Consider the following 16746-nt stretch of genomic DNA (forward strand, 5'->3'; position numbering starts at 1 on the left):
TCGTCGAACATCTCATTCCAAAATCATGGGCATTAATATGGAGTTGGTCCCCCTTTGCTGCTATAACAGCCTCCACTCTTCTGTGAAGGCTTTCCACTAGACGTTGGAACATCGCTGAGGGGACTTGCTACCATTCAGCCACAAGAGCATTAGTGAGGTCGGGCACTGATGTTGGGTAAAGGGCCTGAACCATGGCCTAGCTCGCAGCCGACCTTCCAATTCATCCCAAAGGTGTTTGATGAGATTGAGGTCAGGGTTCTGTGCAGGCCAGTCAAGTTCTTCCACACCGATCTCAACAAACCAATTCTGTATGGACCTCGATTTGTGTATGAGGACATTGCCATGCTGAAACAGAAAAGGCCTTCCCCAAACTGTTGCCACAAAGTTGGAAGCACAGAATCGTCTAGAATGTCATTGTATGCAGCAGCGTTAAGATTTCCCTTCGGTGGAACTAAAGGGCCTGAACCATGAAAAACAGCCCCAGACCATTATTCCTCCTCCACCAAACTTGACATTTTTTACTATCCATTGGGGATAGTAAACCACCATCCATTACTCTTCTCCTGGCATCCACCAAAACCAGATTCATCCGTCGGACGGCTAGATGGTGGAGTGTGATTCATCACTCTAGAGGATGTGTTTCCACTGCTCTAGAGTCAAATGGCAGCAAGCTTTACACAACTCTAGCCAACGCTTGGCATTGCGCATGGTGTTCTTAGGCTTGTGTGCGGTTGCTCGGCCATGGAAATCCATTTCATGAAGCTCCCAACGAACAGTTCTTATGCTGACTCAGTAGTGAGTGTTGCAACCGAGGACAAACAATTTTTACATGCTACGCGCTTCAGCACTCGGTGGTTCCATACTGTGAGCTTCACGGATGAGCGGTTGTTTCTCCTAGACGTTTCCACTTCACAATAACAGCACTTACAGTTGACTGGGACAGCTCTAGTGTAACAGGGTTGGTTATGTTTCCATTTGCCTACAATTTTGTATTTATTTAATGTTAAAGCACTCGTATTGGTTGGTTCAATTCCGATGACAATAAGGCGTGTTGTTATTGGCCCCCATGCAGATACAGTTGAAGTCGGAAGTTTACAGTACATACACCTTAGACAAATACATTTAAACTCAGTTTTTCCTAATTCCTGACATTTAATCCTAGTTATAATTCCCTGTCTTAGGTCAGTTAGGATCACCACTTTATTTTAAGAATATGAAATGTCAGAATAATAGTAGAGACAATGATTTATTTCAGATTTTATTTCTTTCATCACATTCCTAGTGGGCCAGAAGTTTACATACACTCAATTAGTATTTGGTAGCATTAACTTTAAATTGTTTATCTTGGGTCAAACGTTTCGGGTAGCCTTCCACAAGCTTCCCACAATAAGTTCGGTGAATGTTGGCCCATTCCTCCTGACAGAGATGGTGTAACTGAGTCAGGTTTCTAGGCCTCCTTGCTCGCACACACTTTTTCAGTTCTGCCCACAAATTTTCTATAGGATTGAGGTCAGGGCTTTGTGATGGCCAGTCCAATACCTTGACTTTGTTGTCCTTAAGCCATTTTGCCACAACTTTGGAATTATGCTTGGAGTCATTGTCCATTTGGAAGACCCATTTGCGACCAAGCTTTAACTTCCTGACTGATGTCTTGAGATGTTGCTTCAATATATCCAGATAATTTTCCTGCCTCATGATGCCATCTATTTCGTGAAGTGCACCAGTCCCTCCTGCAGCAAAGCACCCCCACAACATGATGCTGCCACCACACGTGCTTCACGGTTGGGATGGTGTTCTTCGGTTAACATGCCTCCCCCTCATTATGGTCAAACAGTTCTATTTTTGTTTCATCAGACCAGAGGACATTTCTCCATGTGCAGTTGCAAACCGTAGTCTGGCTTTTTTATGGTGGTTTTGGAGGAGTGGCTTCTTCCTTGCTGAGCAGCCTTTCAGGTTATGTCGATATAGGACTCTCTTTACTGTGGATATAGATACATTTGTACCTGTTTCCTCCAGCATCTTCACAAGGTCCTTTGCTGTTCTTCTGGGATTGATTTGCACTTTTCTCACCAAAGTACGTTAATCTCCAGGAGACAACGCGTCTCCTTCCTGAGCGGTATGACGGCTGCGTGGTCCCATGGTGTTTATACTTGCGTACTATTGTTTGTACAGGTGAATGTGGTACCTTCAGGCATTTGGAAATTGCTCCCAGGGATGAACCAGACTTGTGGAGGTGTACAATTTCTTTTCTGAGGTCTTGGCAGATTTCTTTACATTTTCCCATGATGTTAGGCAAAGAGGCACTGAGTTTGAAGGTAGGCCTTGAAACACTTCCACAGGTACACCTCCAATTGACTCAAATGATGTCAATTAGCCTATCAGAAGCTTCTAAAGCCATGACATAATTTTCTGGAATTTTCCAAGTTGTTTAAAGGCACAGTCAACTTAGTGTATGTAAACTTCTGACCCACTGGAATTGTGATGCAGTGAATTATAAGTGAAATAATCTCTCTGTAAACAATTATTGGAAAAATGACTTCTGTCGTGCACAAAGTAGATGTCCTAACCGACTTGCCAAAACTATAGTTTGTTAACAAGAAATTTGTGGAGTGGTTGAAAAACGAGTTTTAATGACTCCAACCTAAGTGTATGTTAACTTCCCACTTCACCTGTAGGGGGAGATCGCGAACGTCAGGTCTCCCCAGTATCAAAATGTGATGCATGGGGTAGGTCACGTGCTGAATACTGCATTCTATTTTCATATTTTACAATGTGTACAAGTTAGCTGTACATTCCTGATTTATACATGTGTGGGCATATGGTACCTGTTAGAGATTGAGGGGCTTTCTGGGATGTGCTTTAATATATGATTGCTGTACATAAGAGTGTTAGCTAGCATGCACCGATGTAATGGTCACATAAGCTCACTGCTAACACAGTTGTTTTCATGCTACAGATTTTACCATCGACAGCCATCAACATTATTAAGCCCTGCACAACTAACGTGCTGTTTCCTATTTAATCACAGATAATAAATAACGCTCAACTGGGACCACTGGCTGGGGCGATTTCTTTGAACTAAACACAACGCAAGGAGAGGACGATTAACATCTGTTACACTAGCAGGGCAGAAATTTGACGAACTGACTTGTTGGAAAGGTGGCATCCTATGACGGTGCCACGTTGAAAGTCACTGAGCTCTTCAATAAGGCTATTCTAATGCCAGTGGTTGTCTATGGAGATTGCATGGCTGTGTGCTCGATTTTATACATCTGTCAGCAACGGGTATGGCTGAAATAACCGAATCCACTCATTTTAAGGCGTGTCCACATACTTTTGTATAGATAGTGTATTTTGTGACAATTGTTGGTTCACTAATGTTTTCATTACCACTGTGTACCGCACTCACACAGGTGTTGTCAATTGTAATTATCACCTAGGCACCTGCATATAAAAAAAAACGATGGCTTTGGCACATATTCTGATGAAGGCATAACTGCTGAAGTACGTTAGCCAGCCTGACCGAAAATAAAAAGGTGAAATGAGGTGACATCTTTTTGTCCTTTTAAAAAAAAAACGTTTGAGTGCCACTGTTTCCCAATGTTTCTTGAACTTGGGATTTTATTTAAAGATCAGCTACGGATCAGCATACTGTTTTACCCACTTTATATGTATATACTGACCCTAACCATTTATATGTATATACTGTATTCTAGTCATTGAAAACTGGTCACTTTAATAATGTGTACAGACAAAATACACCATTATATGTATATATTTATATACATTCTATGTACATATATTTATATTCTGGTCTCTGACATTGCTTGTGCTGATATTTCATAATTTTTCTGGATTATGTGTGTATTGTGTTTTTTATTTTAATTGTATTACAGCACGGTTGGAGCTAGAAACGCAAGCATTTCGCTACACCTGCGATCTGACAAACACACACACACACACACACACACATTTGTACATACAAGCTCAACTCTGCACCCCCATCTCCAAATCAAACAGGATATAAGTGGGATAAACTTAAATGGAAGTGTGACTGAATAAGTCTCACATATGGCCCTGAGCGCACAGACAGGAAAGGGAATGTCCACATGAACACACCCAAATGTTTTCACTACTAGGTCAGGAGAGGGCTAGGCCACAGTACTGGTAAAACACAGGGACGCTGTTCACATCATTTTCATTGGAACCGTTCTGTTTACCCAATGTCAACATCAAATCAAATGTTATTTGCCACATGCGCCGAATACAACAGGTGTAGACCTTACTGTGAAATGCTTACTTACAAGGCCAACATCCAGCTTGTCCAGAGTTTCACATTTGAAGGGAATGGTTTTTTTTAACTGCCATTGTATTTTACTGAATGTATTTGTCCTATGAGGTTGAAACCTGCAAAAGTTGAATGTGTGCTACTGTGAACTAGGGAGTAACTGCTGTGTTCATAGCAGAGAGAACCTGTCTGGAGCATGGGAGGTGAAGATCATTTTTTTCTCCTTTTGATGGAGTTGTAAACAGAACTATCATTATAGTGAAACGCCCTGACAGACTGACTTTCACAAATATGGGAGGGAAGGAGGCAACAAGTGACGAGCAGACAGAGGGGGGTGGAGAGAGAGAAAAGAAGTGGGGGAGGTAGAGAGGTATTATTTTTGAACTTCTGTGAGTGTAATGTTTACTGTTCATTTTTATTGTTTATTATCTACTTCACTTGCTTTGGCAATGTTAACATATTTTTCCCATGCCAATAAAGCCCTTAAATTGAATTGTGTGTGTGAGATGGGGAGACAGGCACACAGAAAGTGAGCGATAAAGAGACATGGGGTGATAGAGAGCGATGGAGAAAGAGAAAAGTAAAGGGGAGACCTAGTCAGTTGTACAACTGAATGCATTCAACCGAAATGTGGCTTCTGCATTTACCCCAACCACTCTGAATCAGGGAGAGAGAGAGAGGTGAGTCACTGCTCTGAGGGTGATACAGGCAATGAGGTACAGGGCCAAAGGTGGCAAACACTTACTCATGGAATAGGCTTCATCTATCATAGCGATCGATGCTTACTGACAAGTGTGTGTAGCTCAGTGTGTTTATGTTGGTGTGTATGTGTTTGCGTGTGTGTGTATGAGTGCGTGCATGTGTGTGCAGCAGATAACACAGTCATAGACAGGGACAGAGTGACAACACTGTTTCAAACGGGGAGGCTTTCAAAGCAGACAGCTGGAGTGAGTTCAAAGCTCTGGGTTCTGAGACCTCTGCATTGCTTTACAGTAACATGTTATAGAAATACAGACTCCAGAGTACTGCATCAACAAACGTTAGTCTCTGCGACTAATCTGTAGGTTGCAGATGCAAAAGAAGTATAGTAGAGAGACTCCTCGCTGTCTTAAATCTTCTTATGTTGACAGAATAAGAAATACACACACATCATATTCTGTCCATGGCATGGAATGGTCTCATCTGAAGATACTGTAAACAGAATAATTCTAGCTTTGAAATGAACATAATGGTCATTTTTTCAGTCTCCTTCAAAACATTTCTCATCTTTTATTCGGACTGCGGACACGAGTGGGAAGCTTACCCGCTCAGCTTGAATACAGCAGTAGGAATAGAAGAATTGAAATTAATGGCAGAATTTACTGAGCATTTATGTAGCGTGACTGACAGCAGGAGTCGGTGAAGGCATGTGTGTGTGTGTTTGTGCAAAATAATTGGAACTTCAATGCCCACAATCCTCACAGGCTCCCGAGTGTCGCAGCGGTCTATGGCACTGCATCTCAATGCTAGAGGCATCACTACAAACCCTGGTTTGATCCCGGGCTGTATCACAACCGGCCGTGATCGGGAGTCCCATAGGGCAATTGGTACAGCGTCGTCCGGGTTAGGGGAGGGTTTGGCCGGGGTAGGCCGTCATTGTAAAATGCGATTCTTTTTTTAACTGACTTGCCTACTTAAATAAAGGTTAAATAAAAAATAAATTAAAACTCCCTCTCCACTGCCCACAGCCAGTCATTTGGCATCCAAGCCATGATTGGTCAGACTTTTCGAACGATGTCAAGACCCAACGTGGGACAAAGTGGTGCCTATTGGCTAAAGCAGGCAGCACGCTTGACCAATCAGAGAGCGATTACACAGTTCGACAGTGGCAAGCTTTTAAGGTGGTCCTGAACTATTACGGTATGTACTCGTTTCCTCAAATTGAATCATCCCAGAGGGTATCATGCCTCGACGATAATGTTGGTCTGTCTCGTCACAGTTATCTTTACAGCTAGGGCTGTTCTTTTAATCTTATATCTGTTTAGGCTGGTTATTTTTTCGTCTTTGATTGAGTGAACTTATTTGATGGCGCTTACTGTAGATAACAAACTACATGTGTGAATTTTGAAAGAAAAGCAGGGATAACTCACTTGTCTAGGCTTATAGTTTCAACTGCCATCAACAAAGGCAAATATGATTGCAATCTAATACAGTATCGCCCACGGCGTGCACTTCTATAGAAATATAATAATGTTGCTGCGCTGTTGACTAAAGGTAGGTTATGATATCATTATGCACACTGGGGTCACAGGTAGGTTCGAAGCCCTCCTGGGAGGTGAGATTGATGCAGACAGAACTTTAGTCATTAGGAAGATGCCATGAAATGACTATAACAATTGCTTTTATAGGCCAATCCTGCATGAAGGTAGTCTGATTAATCAGGCTGCAATACACAATAATTGGTATATACAACCTGAAACTAATGCCCGCAAAATCGTGTAAATGTTCCTTACAAGCCAGAATGTTTAATATAATTACAGTTCCAGTTACTCACCGGTTCTGTGTGGTTTGTCTTTCAGCTGCTCGACATTTTTTACTAAATATCCACAGATGGGTAGTCAAATTGTTTACCCAACCTTTTAGAGAACTGGTAGATATATGGCTTGGCACTGAGGTTAAATTATTTTATCTTGGATATTCGGTTTTCTCTCATCAATAGCTATTGAACCAACCAACCATTCCATGAATTTAATTTGAGAATTGTTTTGTAGATTGAAATCCGAAAAAGGTGTTGATTGTTCTCCATCCCCCCCAATCAGAATATACCATCTTCATTGGCATTGCATGCTGGGTTCAATAGCTATTTACGAGAGATTATCCAGTATAAAACGAATCTTACCTCGGTGCCTAACTGAACCATATACCTCTACTAGCTCTCTAAAAAGTTGGGTAAACAATACTTTCCTGTGGATATTCAGTCTCATTTCGAGCAGCTGAAGGACAAATGCACAGACAACCTGTAGAGTAAGTTTAAATTTAATTTTATTCAACATTCTGGCTTGTCAGGAACATTTAGACAATTTTGTAGGCATTTGTTTCAGGCTGTATATTGGTTGTTACACTCAAACTGGACAGTTTTATCTCCATCTCTTCATTCAAAGACTCAATCATGGACACTTACTGACAGTTGTGGCCTGCTTTGCGTGATGTATTGTTGTTTCTACCTTCTTGCCCTCTGTGCTGTTGTCTGTGCCCAACAATGTTTGTACCCTGTTTTGTGCTGCTACCATGTTGTTGTCATGTTGTGTTTCTACCATGTTGTAGTCATGTTGTGTTGCTACCATGCTGTGTTGTCATGTGTTGCTGCCATGCTATGTTGTTGTCTTGGGTCTCTCTTTATGTAGTGTTGTGTTGTCTCTCTTGTCGTGATGTGTGTTTTGACCTATATTTTTATAAAATGTATTTTTAATCCCAGCCCCCATCCCCACAGTAGGCCTTTTGCCTTTTGGTAGGCTGCCATTGTAAATAAGAATTTGTTATTAACTGCCTAGTTAAATAAAGGTTAAACAAAAAATAAATGTAAATTGAAGTTGGATAAGGGCCATATCGACTTGAGTATGGAGAATCACAAACACTGGTCAAAAACACTGGTACCACCTACAATAGCTGACCACCATACTGAGTGACCACTATACTTAGGTGTTCTTAGGCACATCTCAAGGTGCCTGTGTAGACATGAACACAGTCATCCATATTTAGCCAGCACCCAGCCCTGTTTATCCAGCACCACCCAGCCAGCCATGTGTAGACTAGACAGCCCATCAGCCTATCAGCCATGAACCCTGTGTTCCCGATCAGCTCTCCCAGGGAAACAGACTCAGAGTCATGTGAATAATTACCTGCCTAATCCCTGCAATTAGATAACTATGATTAGTGCAATCCTCTACCTGCCTGGGTGGAGGGTGAGGGAACACTTACCTCGGGGAGAGGAGGGAGGGAGGCAGACAAATATGTGGGGGGGGGGGCAAATGAGTTGTGGATGATGAAGTGTGTGAGATGAAGAGATGGATGGAGTGGAGTGAGGGTTAGTTAGGGATATGAATAACTCCAGTTACTGACTGTAAGAGAGAAGGATTGATGCAGGGGCGGAAATCGCAGGGGGGACGGGGGGGACACGACCCCCCCATCCTGGGAAAAATATGATTTGTCCCCCCCAATATATCACTGAAACATAACTATGTAATTTAAATAATATTAATAATACGCAATGAAAGCAATTGTGCTGATTATAGACACTTAACAGCGCGTTTTTAAGTTTCAAAAGATTGCGACCCCCCCACCCTTTTCCTCACAATGGTTTGATCCACTGGCAAGGTAACAGAGGGGTCGTAGCCACTGTCTGAAAGGCACTCAATGAACGTAACTGACGTGAGGTTAATCCAGTCAATCGCGCACACACACTAGCTGAATATGCACAGCTAGCGCGCAAATATTAACTATTAAGCTAGCTAGTACCTATTCCATTTATGTGGCCTCGTCAAAGATGGAATCTTTGCTATGGTCAATTTATTCCGAGATCAGCATGCAGATGACGTAAGTTAGTGCTTCAAAGTCCCTGTGATAAGGTTAGCGATAAACTGATTTAATCCAGGTAGCAAAGATTATAGCAAACACCACTGAAACTGAATTGGTGTTCGCAAGCTTTGCAAATTCAGCTATTGTTGGAAGCCAGCCAATATGAAACAAACTATTAAAATTACAAAAGGTTGCAGCATATGTTGTGTAAATGGTGAACTCATACAGCTGTCAACTCTTGTCATTTTAATCCGTTTCACATTTGCTAGCTACCTTTTAGATCGAAGCCCAAATAGAATGATAAAAGATAAGATGATAGAAGCCCATCTCCTACTGTAAATAACCAACACACTGTGTGTGTGTGTAGCCAGCCAGCCAGGTAGAAAAATGGCAGAAAAATAAAAGACGGACATCAGAGTATTTTTCAGTACACCAAAACGCAAAGTAAGAACCCTAGTAGCCTAATATCTCAAAGACTAGTTGATAAAATGTTCATAAGAAAGAAATGAAATTCTAATGGAAATGTTTCACAATGATGTCATTAGGCAGAGCAGGCAACAGATTGCACACAGACAGCAGAGTTGGGGACAGATATGCAGGGACAGACTGGCAGAGACAGGGAGTCTCAGGTAAGTTTGTTGAGTCTTTGTTTGGCAACATTATGAAAGGTTCTCCATTTTTTTACTTGTAAAATAGGAACATAATTGGAAAATGCCATGGATACCCCCACTCTCAACTTAAACTGGTGACTGAACTAAGATTTGTTAAAGGCAATGGTATTGCTGTTGTGAATAGTTGTGTAGTTTTGGGTACCGGTAGTTAGGAGTACGGCAAACACCTTATTTCTTTGGTTCCTCAATATACATTTACCATATTACAATGTAGGCTATGTGTTACAGCACTACTTTTGGTGTCCCCCTCAGGAATTGCTCTTGAGAAAATGTCATGTAATTGTCCCCCCCAAAGTTGATATCAGATTTTCGCCCCTGGATTGATGTGTAGCACAGTTAGGTCCAGGTATGTGTATTAACCTGTTATTGTGTACCAAATGCCTTAGTTACTGTAAACTTTTGTTCTGTAAAAATGGAAAGAGCTTAACTTGTTACTAAGTGACCTCTTTTTCAAGATGCTGTAAGAGTGTCTGTGTGTTCTTTCCTGGTAAGAGTCTTGGAAGCGATGAGAGGGGGGATGTTCAATCATAAGGGATTAATTCCTGGTTGATCAAGTTCAACAGTGAAGCTGCCCTCTGTAAACTCATCAAGCCAATAGGCAAACAGTGGGAGTACAGACTTATGGCTTTAAATAACAATCTGGGCAGAAATAACCGCTACATTATTCGTATGTCTTGAAACATTGCATGTTTAACATAGCCTATGTTTTGTAGACCCAGTTCTTTGCTGAGGATACATGTATGTACTGAAAGGACTATTTTCTTCTTGACGTTCAAATAAATGCAGGGGTATTGAAGTGTGTGAAATCCCTTTCTCTCTCTCTCTCTCTCTCTCTCTCTCTCTCTCTCTCTCTCTCTGTGTGTCGTCAGTGTGTGTGCGTGTATGAACTAGAATACTGACATACCTTTCATCTCTTCAGAATGACTAATTATGCGTTTGTGTGTGTTTTTGTGTGAGTGGTTCGTTTACGAGTGTGTGTGCACTCGTATCTATAACGATAGCGTGTAAGGATGTGTGTTTCTGTTTGCGCCTGTCTCTTTGTGCATGGCTGACTGCTTTGTCCATCTGACTACAATTGAAAGGGGATCTCTATCTCCATGTCGGTGTGTCTCTATCTCAGCCGCTCCACCTTAAGGGGAGCTTTAGCAGGCTGTCTTGTTTATGTTGAAGCCAACAGGCACAATATATTACAGTCCAGGGCTCCCTGCTGAAAATCCTACAGGATCTTCTAGTGACCTGCTGTTCTTTCCTGCTTTCCTGTTTTTTTATTATTATTTAGATTAAAAGCAAAGCTCGCTCTCTGTCATAGTTTTTCTCCCTCTTTTTTTAAATGTTGTATTCCAACAGACAACACAACCCTTCAGTTTAAGGTTCTGCTCTCTCCTATGAGAAGAAGAGGGACTGGAGGTACTGTAGATTGTAGGTGAATTTGGATGGAGGAGTGTAGTGTTTGTATCTTGTTGGAGGGGTTGGTGAAGGGACAGGAAAGGGGGGGTACTTGGGTGTAACGCTCAAGCTTCACTGCCATGTCAGTGTGTGTGGACTCCAACTGATCACAGAGCGGGAGAGACGGAGAGAGGAAGAGAGAAACGAGAGTGAGACTTTGGTTACACCGAGGAAACGGGAAGAAGGAAAAGGAGCCAAAGTGTTAGTGTGGGGATTTGTTTTACCGTGAGACCTGTTTGACGGATGCACTGACAGAGCTCTCCAAGCTGTGTCGACAGGCTCCGTGTCGGACAGGGACAGACAGAGCAGAGCTGAACGGAAAGAAGAGAAGAGAGCAGGACTGGGCAGGAGGGAGGACTGCTCTCTTCAACCTTGCCTGAGACCAGACCAAAGCAGGGGAAAGATCTGGACTGGGCTGTGTTCCTGGTGGTGGGCAGAGGAGTGGAGGGCCAGGGGACAGGCTCTGACCTGATAATCAAACAGACTGAACATCTCTCCTGGGACCATGTACCCTCAGGGCAGGCATCCGGTAAGTCGCTCCTCTTTTTCTCTTTATCTGACTACTGCTCAGGGACAGAGGTAGAGACAGGGACTACACTGAGAGGACAGAGGTAGAGACAGGGACTACACTGAGAGGACAGAGACATGGAACAGTTAGGGTGTATGAAGAGAGTCCCTCTAACACATATACAAACACACGCATGCAGTCGCACACACACGTGAAGTGAGAGTCAGCTATGCCACCCACACAACTACCTTTCAACTACCTCTCAACAGCCCCTGGGTGCAGCTGACAGGGGAAAGACAGGGGGGGGGGTTACTGTCCTTGTGAGGACTGGCCAAATGTTCCCACAAGGAAAAAGGTATATTTTAGGTTTAGGGGTTAGAATTAGGGTGAGGTTTGGGGTTAAGGTTAGGGTTGAGGTTAAAGTTAAGAAAAATCGGATTTTGAATGGGAATCAATTGTTTGGATAATAAAACAAACGCTTGTGTGTGTGCGCACTCTGTGCTGTATCTGTGTTTAAGTGTCCAGGGATAATGTGTTAGAAGGCACTGGAAGGTATTCCCTTCAGTCCCCTCTGCCCCTACCACCCTCCTTTCATTAGGAACTGAAGGATGAAGCTGGAAGAGGGGATGGGTTTGACCATACATGCGAGAGAGGCAGATAGAGAGAGACAAGGTGTAGTTATATATATTTATTATTATTATTTGTTTTTTTACTACCCCCTTTTTCTCCCCAATTTTCGATCTTGTCTCATCGCTGCAACTCCCCAATGGGCTCGGGAGAGGCGACGGTGGAGTCATGCGTCCACCAAAACATGACCTGCCTAACTGCGCTCCTTAACACCCGCCAGTTTAACGCGGAAGCCAGCCACACCAATGTGTTGGAGTAAAACACTGTTCAACTGGCAACCGGAGTCAGCCTGCAGGAACCCAGCCCGCCACAAGGAGCCGCTAGATCGCAATGAGTCAAGTAAAGCCCCACCGGCCAAATCCTCCCCTAACCCTGACGACGCTGGGCCAATTGTGCACCGTCCTATGGGACTCCCGGCCACAGCCGGTTGTAGCACAGCTCCGAATGAACCGGGTCTGTAGTAACGCATTTAGCACTGCAATGCAGTGCCTTAGACCGCTGAGCCACTTGGGAGGCCAAGGTCTAGTTTCTATAGTCAGATTTGTTGTCCATGTCTTTGTATCTGGTGCAAATAGGTCAGTGAACACTTAGCTTTCAGCCTGCAATCACAGAGAATTATAAGTGACATTTTCGGAAGAGGGGGCATGTGAAATCAATTATATGTACAGAAAGAATGCAAATCAGGGGAATAGAATGGAAGCAAGATTGAGAGAGAACCGAGGCATTGTGAATTAGAAATGAGTAGGAGATCACACTGGAAATAGGACTATACTCAGTCACAGATCAGAGGTTTTGTTCAGAGTTGTAGTGTTTGTGATAAAGTTCGGTCCCAGATTGAGCCAACCTTAACAGATCAATACATACTGCTGCTGCCAGTGTAATGGGATCTACAGCACAGAGTGAGGGTGCAAGGAACGTGTGCACGCGTGTGAGCTTGAGAGAGAACAAGGAAAAGAGGGTGACTGTGTAGACTTTGAAATAGCCCCTTGTACCTATTACTGTCAAGAGACTAGTTTCTTTGCATCTCATTTTTCAAAGGTAGTCATGTTTTGTGTATATCCCAATCCTCATCTTGTTATACTATTAATATCCTATGAATTAATGTCTACTTTTGTATCAAATTAACACATCAATGTCCAGATAATTTAAACGTCAGACTCACTGGACTTCACTAGCGGTATCTGTATACATCCTGTATGCACCATCCGAGACAAAGAGGAGGAAGGGCCTCTATCTCCACTGTCACTCACAATGTCACTGGCCTTTTGAAATAAGTAACTGAAAACATAAACCACATAGACATGGCAACAGCACTGTGTTGTGTTGACTCCTGTGGCAGAACAGAGACATTGTTATCTGTTCAGTGGTCCTCCTAAAGGGTTAAACCCAGGGCTGATTTACAAGGTAAACAGAAACATAATTGGTTCCACTGGATTCTTGTGGCTAGTGTTATCTGAAGTGAGGGACTGCTCTGTGAACTAGGGTTGGGTGATGTCAATCTTTCTCACGTGATTATGCACTCATTAAACATTGTGATATACTCTGGTATAGCCCGCTATTGACCCCCCCCCCCCCCCAAACAAGTTTTTAAAAGATCCCACAGTGAGCTTGCATGCTATGAGAGGGATGAGATAAATCCCCACATTGACAAAATATATTTAGTGGATCTGTGGCACGAAAGAGGTGTGTGGGCATGTCTGTGTGTGCCGAAGCGCGCAGATAGAGCGAGTGACACAGTCAAAGAGCCTCGCTGGCTGTGCATCGTGCAATGGGTTGTAAATCATCATGGGTTGCAGACAGAGCAAGCTACTTTGCTGTCCTCAGAACTGGATAATTATAAACTGATTAGCATTTTTGCCTAATCCTCTCTTATTAGGCTACTAGGCCTTGAAGGTAGGTTGACATTGCTAGAGTAATATGGAAATAGGGCCAGGCCAACTAGGTTACACATCGTTTTATTTCATGTTTCGATTTTTCCATCTTGGTATTGTTTTCTCAATGTCACTTATTTGTCATTTTAGAATAAAGTTGTGATTGAAAATAGCATAGACTCTGACTTACATAATTGTTCCCATTTAAATGCAGCAAATTTAGGACATTAAACACAGAATATTTGTGAAATACTTTCATAACTGAATTTGTCTTAATGCTTTTATGTTATTTAAATTATTAGGATTAGGCTTTTGGCATTTAAAAAAAACAAACATTTGCGGTCTTGCATCAATGCATTTTATGTCATAATGCTTTGCTCAACAGTCAGGTTTGTTAAAATTTCTCATTGGATGTTTCTATCTTGCTATTGTTTGTTCTATCGCTCTCATTATTACATTAAGCCTACCATATTTGTAGGTTGTTCAAAAACAACGTAAAAGGTATTACCAATAGGATTTGTATTTTTACATTGTAATTTTAGAAAATGTCCATAATATATCTGCAGTAATAGTGGAATGATAGTGTTTCACAGTATAACTTACCTGCCAGTGTTGTGATATTGCCTATTGCCGGCTTCTGCTGTCAAAATAGGAAAGCTGTGCAGTGTTGCCAACTTAGTGACTTTGTCGCTATATTTAGCAAGTATTCAGACCCTCTAGTGACACGTTTTCAAAAAGCAACTAGCGACAAATCTAGCGACTTTTTCTGGTGTTATTGGAGACTCTGACGTGAAAGCACATATCGTTCTTACTCTTCTCAACGAGCAGCGGGTGCTGCCGTGGGCCCCACCCCGTCCCAAAGCACTCACAGGCGGCCCAGTCCGCACACAGCAGTCCCTCCCAGCTGCAGTCAGAGCAGGAGATGTTCACCCCTCCGCGTCCAGACTGCAAATGAATCGCGCATGCGGGAAGCAGCTGCTGGCTGATCCCACCCTGGCTTACATTCAGGGCGGGATGTAAATGTAAAAAACTAAACTAAAAACCCCCCCAAAAAATAAATAATTTTTTTTAAAAACAAACTAACTCCGCCAGAGTGTCTCTTTTGGGTCATTTTTGCCGGTCCCAAGCCCGGATAAAGGAGGAGGGTTGGAATTGTGACATTAAAAAAACAAGAATCGACAGAAGAAAGTTCATTTGTAGTTCTAAACATATTTAGGGTGTTTTTTACTCACTTTTTGTCTCTCCCACGATGTTATTCCTCTCTCCTACAGCGTCCATCACAGTTACATGCACATGGCCAAGTAAGCAAATTAGGCGATGACGTCATTTATCGACTTCTAGTGACTTTTAGGGCAGCCAATAGCTACTTTCCTTACTGAGGAGTTGGCAACACTGAAGCTGTGTTATCTAGTGGAAACTGGGGAAGGGGCCAATGTAGAAATCATTGTCATTTCCTGGTTGCTAAAAATCTACAGAGTTCGTTAAATTTCAGTTTATGTGAGGAAAAAAAGCACTAAATAGTGTGGGGAATCATTGTACCGTCTAAATCACTGTGAAATATCTTTTCAATAACAAAAAATATTGTTTTTACATCTGTTTAAAAACCGGTGGACAAAACCGAAAGTAAAAACTGAAGCTCGAGTCTCCACCATGTTATGGTGAAATGGGATACGGGGGAGATTTGTTTTGAATGCAGCCTTGTGTTCTTGCAATTCACATATCTTACACATGGGGGAGAATTCTATATGTAGCAACTTTTAAAACTTTCTGAGAGATTCATTGTTTGATCATGGAATCATGATCATCCACTACTGGAGAGAGAGAAAAAACAAAAACATATTTTCTGACCAGACATTTAGTGCTGCTTTGGTGGAACCTAGCCATGTCTACATTTTTCTCTTGCATTCTGTAAATATAATATATGAATTGAATTGGGCTATAGGAATATAGGTAATTTAATCAGACTGTCACCCATGCACTGCCCTGCTGTGCACTGCATGACTCCGCTCTTCTCTTTATGGCGCGAGGATAGTCAAATTGAATCGTCTGTCACATCACAATGTCGTCACCATCGGCGATGGCTGTCAATCATCCTCAATAGACGATACTATCGTAATATCGCCCACCCTACCGTGAATCGCCACCCGCCCAGGCCAAGAACATTAAAACCAGGCTGTGAATGCTTGAGCTGTCACGCCCAGAGTTTCCGCAGTTACCAAACACACATTTCCAACCACTGCAGCAAGAGCCATGGGAGGCAGACCTGAGAGTGGACAGATGGTGGGATGGACACCGTCCTTATCTACATAGACAAAGTAGGTAGCAAACGACCACTGCTACCCCCATAATGAGTTTAAAGTTAGTGGTATGGTAGGTCATCTGGTAATCTTTGTGTTAAAGCTGAAGTCTACTTTGAGGTCTGTGAAAGACTAGCTGATTCTTAGTACATCCACTGACTAGACCACTCTGTCTTTACCTGTAGGGACTCACAGCATGGACTGAAATGAACATGGCATTACACGATGTTGAACACAGAGGGAATCCTTGTACTTTACATATTGTTGTTGGTGCAGTTGATTTGTACATTTTTGGGGGGGATGGAGCAGGCTTCGGTGGTGGACATTAGCTCCTGCACGCTTAGACTGAGTGTGTGTAACCCCCCCTCCCCCAACCCCCCCAAGAGACGGTTGTGATAGTTGTCTGGAAAGAGTTGATCTGGCCCTGGACTGATCCTAATCTAATGGAAGTAGACTCACAGGGGGGGATACGGCAGGGACAGAG

The 16746-nt window shown here is 42.7% G+C and overlaps 1 protein-coding gene across 6 annotated transcripts in view; it reads left to right on the plus strand.

Annotated features, from left to right (window-relative positions):
- The first annotated feature begins 10473 nt into the window (after window positions 1–10473).
- Window positions 10474–16746, plus strand: part of LOC106584409 (transducin-like enhancer protein 4) — an 84655-nt gene continuing 78382 nt past the window's right edge. The window contains exon 1 of one of the 6 annotated variants that reach the window (XM_045706348.1): window positions 10474–11488. In XM_045706348.1, the coding sequence (XP_045562304.1) occupies window positions 11465–11488 (24 nt within the window). In that variant the 5' untranslated portion in view covers window positions 10474–11464. Of the gene's footprint in view, window positions 11489–16177; window positions 16281–16746 lie in introns of those variants that run through there. The other 5 variants (XM_014169700.2, XM_045706346.1, XM_045706347.1 and 2 more) reach the window with 5 other exon arrangements.

This window comes from Salmo salar, chromosome ssa23, assembly GCF_905237065.1.
Source record: "Salmo salar chromosome ssa23, Ssal_v3.1, whole genome shotgun sequence".
Classification (NCBI taxonomy): Eukaryota; Metazoa; Chordata; class Actinopteri; order Salmoniformes; family Salmonidae; genus Salmo; species Salmo salar.